This window comes from Alligator sinensis, unplaced genomic scaffold (genome assembly GCF_000455745.1).
Source record: "Alligator sinensis unplaced genomic scaffold, ASM45574v1 scaffold1416_1, whole genome shotgun sequence".
NCBI lineage: Eukaryota > Metazoa > Chordata > Crocodylia > Alligatoridae > Alligator > Alligator sinensis.
The window spans coordinates 360,742-365,406 of record NW_005842714.1 but is presented as its reverse complement, the minus strand read 5'-3'; the positions used below and the strand labels follow the sequence as shown (position 1 = coordinate 365,406).

General features: G+C 45.3%; 1 protein-coding gene across 1 annotated transcript in view; it reads left to right on the top strand.

The window, feature by feature from the left end:
• The first annotated feature begins 1,668 nt into the window (after nt 1-1,668).
• Nucleotides 1,669-4,665, top strand: part of TRAP1 (TNF receptor associated protein 1) — a 50,567-nt gene continuing 47,570 nt past the window's right edge. Inside the window, exon 1 of the mRNA XM_025216218.1 lies at nt 1,669-1,763. Within this exon, the coding sequence (XP_025072003.1) occupies nt 1,694-1,763 (70 nt within the window). The 5' untranslated portion in view covers nt 1,669-1,693. The remainder of the gene's footprint in view (nt 1,764-4,665) is intronic.

The window sequence follows — 4,665 nt, the reverse complement described above, 5'->3', positions numbered from 1 at the left end:
TGGAGCGCGCCCGGCCCCCTGCCGTTCCGTTGCGGGGGCGAGGCGCTGCTCTGCCGGGGACTGCAGGCTGGCTCCCAGAGCCACGGGTGGTTTCTCGTTGGAGGTCGCTGTGGGCGGAAGGAGCGGTCGTGGGAGGAGCTTGCTGTGGATCCTGCCGGACCCTGGCCCTTTGGCTCCGCGGTTGCACATCCTCACTTTAAACTTCAGAAGCTCAAATGTTGTTGGCAACTTCCTCGCATAGACTTGATACTAACCCAGCCTCAGTCTGTGGTACTGGAGCTGTTACGCTGTTCCCTACTCTAAAGAGAACCTGACCTCTCCCTCCTCTGTAAAATGAAACCAGTCTCCTAGCAGGACAGCTTTTATAAAGAGAAGCCCTCTTCTTTCTTTTACTTCTGAGCCCTCTTCTTTCTTTTACTTTGGGTACCAAACTTACTGGTATAGGTATCTTCTCTTTACAAAGATGATTTTTAAAAGTCTTTCTGCATAGGGACCTGTTCCCATTTAATGCCCTGCTCTGAGCTCTGTCCTTCCATTTTCCTAACTAGACTGCTTAGTGTCCTAGGCTGCAATCTGTCATTTGTGGGCCATGTGTTCATGTGTGTTTGGACTGTGCCTAACAATGAAATCCCAGTTCTGGGGAGTTTGAGAATCATTGCAATAGAAACAACATCTGCTGGGGCATAGTCTAATGGTTCTGTTTTTACCAGTCTCAAGTTTGCAGAGTTTGGAATACCATAGAGACAGCTCAAAACACTAGTTGATGATCTATACAAGAGATTGTAGCTAGAAATGTGTATTGATTACATTAAATAGTTTCTTAGGAGGGGAAGGTTAGAAGCCTTCTTGACTGATCTACTGGAAAAGGAGATGGCCTATTTGAAAATATGTTGTAGGAAATAGGAAAGAATGCAGGGTTGCCTTGTGGGTATTTTTCCTGTGTGGGTCCTATAAGTTAGTGGGTGAAAGTCCTATGCTATGGATTCTGTAGGGAGATATTATTTAGGTTAGCAAGTAATTGAACCCCTATTGGCTTTGCCTGCTGAGGAAATCTGAAGACCAGTATCCCACTCTGGCATTAACTAGAGATGTGAAGGGGGTGGGAACAGAAAAAATGGTGGGGGAAGGGGGGATGTTTGTCCCGTTTTTTTCTAAGGCCTTTTTTTTTCCCCCCCTGGAAAAATTGGAGAATTTGTGGAAAAATTAAAAAAAACCTCTTATGAAATATTTTCTTTTAGAATGATGAATAAAATGTTTAAGTCAAGGTGTTCATATATTGCGACCCTTTACTTCCCAAAAATGTTTTCTAATAACTATGTAATAGTCTCACATAAAAGTATCAGCTCATTACAATTCCTGTACACCAAGGACAAGCAGTACAGTACAACTTTCCAATGCAAGAGCAAGATGCATTTCTGCCCACAGGGGGCACTGCCATTTTCACAAGAGAGAGATTCAGTGCTTTCTTTGCTTGTGGACTTCCTCTGTTGTTGACTTTTGATCTAGAGGTTGGTGGATCTGTTCCTGTCCTCCTGACTAGGCCTCAAAGGACTGGGAGTGGATTGCATTCATTCCTGTAGAGATTAGAAACAAGGAGCTTATTGCCCTGCTTGCTCAAAAGCCTCAGGAGAAGAGACAGAGCAAGTCTAAAGGTTTTGGAGTTGGAAGGAACCTGCTTTCTACTGGCCCTGTGATGTTGAGATCCACAGAAATACAGAAGCAGCACAAAGGCACTGAAAGAAAGTATACTTCTTTATTGAAAGGTTAGAGTTTAAATTTTGCTGAATTCAGTATATTAAACTAAATTTTAGCTGCATTAGTATATTTTCATAACTTATGTAATTCATAATTGAATTCCTACTATTCTGATGTTTTGTGACAACTCACCCAACCTTAGCAGTGAGGCGAGGCCTGCAGGGCAGGGAAGTTGTTCACATTTAACTCTGAGGAGGCTTCTCCTCCATCCATTACTAAATTTGTACGTGCTGTAGCTTAGTGTTTATATATGCAAGCGAGCCACTAAATTACATTTTTTTTTTTTCTTTTTTTACCCTCAGCAAAATGGTGTGAGCAACTTCTAGCATATGGAAGCATTTCTACACTGCAAGTTATTCTGAGGGGGAAAAAAAGTGATTTGCAAATACTGTCAAATTAAATATGCATTTCCAAATGCTACTAGGATTACCAAACACATCCTTGTATGCAAGAAGTGTCCTGCAGACATTAAAAAGTCCTTCATAGGTGTAAGTGAGGAGGAGGTAGATCATGATGGTGAAAGTGCAAGTAGCTCTTTCCAACATTCTTGATCCAGAAGTCGTCTGCTGCTGCTGCTGCTGCTGCTGCTGCTGCTGCTCCCAATCAACATCCTCAAGTAACCATATATTGCAACCAACTATACAAAATAGAGATGCACCAATGCATTGGTCTGATATTGGTACTGATCAGATATAAAGAAAATTGCCTATATCAGATATTGGCCCAATGGAGCTGATAATTTGGCTGATTAATGCCTGTGCTGCGTGCAGCCACAGTGGAGCATAGAGCAGAGCCAGCAGCATGGAGAGCTTCCTCCAGCTGGCAAGTCAGAAGGTGAGGGGGAGGGTAGGAGAGTGTTGTGGGGGGCAGATCAATACCCCCTGAGGTGAGGCAGGGGGCAGGGGCAGGCACTGACGGGGGTGGGGTGGGACAGGTATGTGGGATAGAGCCACAGCTCATGGTACGGTGGTGGCTCCTGCTGCTGTTTCCACCCTGGCAGGGCGAGGGGGCATGTGCCTCCAGATCTGTGCGGTGCGGGGCAGGCTGCAGTTGCAGGGTGGAGCTGGCACTGCGCAGGGCTTGTCTGGCCAAGGACTGGGCTTGGAGCAGGCTCTGGTGGTGTTGGGAGGAGGCTGCAGCCACCCCAGATTTCACTGCAGCTCTACTCCCAGCCCAGCCCGCCACCCAGTGCAGCCATGGCTTTTCCTGGCACTTGGGTGGAGGCAGGCCATTCAGCCAGGGCTGCGGTGGGTAGTGGCGTGGGGCTGGGAGTGGAGCTGCAGTGAAATTTGGGGTGGCTACAGCCTCCTCCCAGTACTGCCAGAGCCCGCACAGCGCCAGCTCTACGCTGCAGCCTGCCCCGCACGGATCTGGGAGCACAGGCCCCGCCCTCCTGGGGTGGAAGCAGTAGTGGGAGCTGCCCCCACCCCACGATCTGTGCCTCCATTCTGCACCCTGCCCTCTAGCTGCTCTGGCTGGGCAGCGCCTGCTCCTGCCCCTTCCTGCACTGTGGGGGGCGTTGATCTGCTTCCCCCTCATGCCCCTTCCTTCCCCCCCTCCTCTTCCAGCACACCGGACTTACCACCTGATGGTAGCTGTATCAGATAGTTATCGGCCAATATATCTCCTTAAATATTGGCTATCGGTATTGGCCTCCAAAATCTCTATCGGTGCACCCCTAATACAAAAGACTCTCAATAGCTTTGTTTGTAGACAAGATGACACCTGAAGATCAGGAAAAAATTGACCAAGCTCTTGCAAAAACAATATATTCTTCTGGGATGTCATTGTCAAAAACTGAAAATGCAGACTGGCAGGAAGCTTTTAAATTACTAAGACCATCATACCATTTGCCCAGCAGACATTCTTTGAGCAAGCCTCTTTTAGAGTCAAAATATGAACATGTAATGTAGTCTGTGCAAAGAATAATCAACAAAGCACTGTGTCTTGCGGTAGTTACAGATGGATGGACAAATGTGCGGGGAGAAGGAATCATAAACTTTGTAAAAAACTGGTTGAGGTGTTGTTATCACAGAAGCATTGAAACAGGAGGGAACAAGTATACTGCAGAGTATATCAGTAGTAAGATATGTGAAGTCTTACAGAAGATTGGGAATGGTAAAGTATTTGCTTTGCTGACTGGCAACGCAAGTAACATGAAAGCAGCATGGGAGATCATGATCATAATGGATAAATATCCACATATTACTACAATAGGTTGTGCACCCCATGGGCTAAACTTGCTGCTTAAAGACATCATGAAATTGGATACTCTGCAAAAGATCTATAGAAGAGCAAAAGAAGTTCTAAAACATGTAAAAGCTACTCATGTTGTAGCTGCAGTCTTTAAGAAGAAGCAGGAAGAAAAGAATGCAAATAATAAAATAGTGACACTCGAACTCTGTAATAAAACTAGATGGGGTGGAGTGGTGATCTCATTTGGAAGTTTACTAAAAAACAAAGAAGCGCTTCAAGAAGCACTAATTGAGGATCTTAAAGTACCCAGAAGTGTAAGGAACTCTGTACTTAATGACGATGTCTTCTGGGTTTAGTTGCAGAACTCCCTGAAGATTCTAAAACCAATTTCTCCAGCAATCACTGCATCTCAATCAGACAGTGAGCTTTTGTCAGACATTCCTTACCAAATGGTCCAGGTAAAATCAACTGTTTTTGAGAATCCAAGTGCATCTCTGCTTACAAGTGAAAAAGAGAAAAGTGAAAGACTTTATTAACAGACGGGAAGAATTCTGTTGCTAATCAATTCATGCTGCTGCAAAGCTCTTGGATCCAGGATTCAAAGGCAGAAATGTTAGTGATGTAGCACTGCTACTGCATTTGACTTGATTACAAAAGCAACACGCTTAGGACTTGTTGTTGGAAAGTGTAAAGAGGGACTGGCTAAAAACCAAA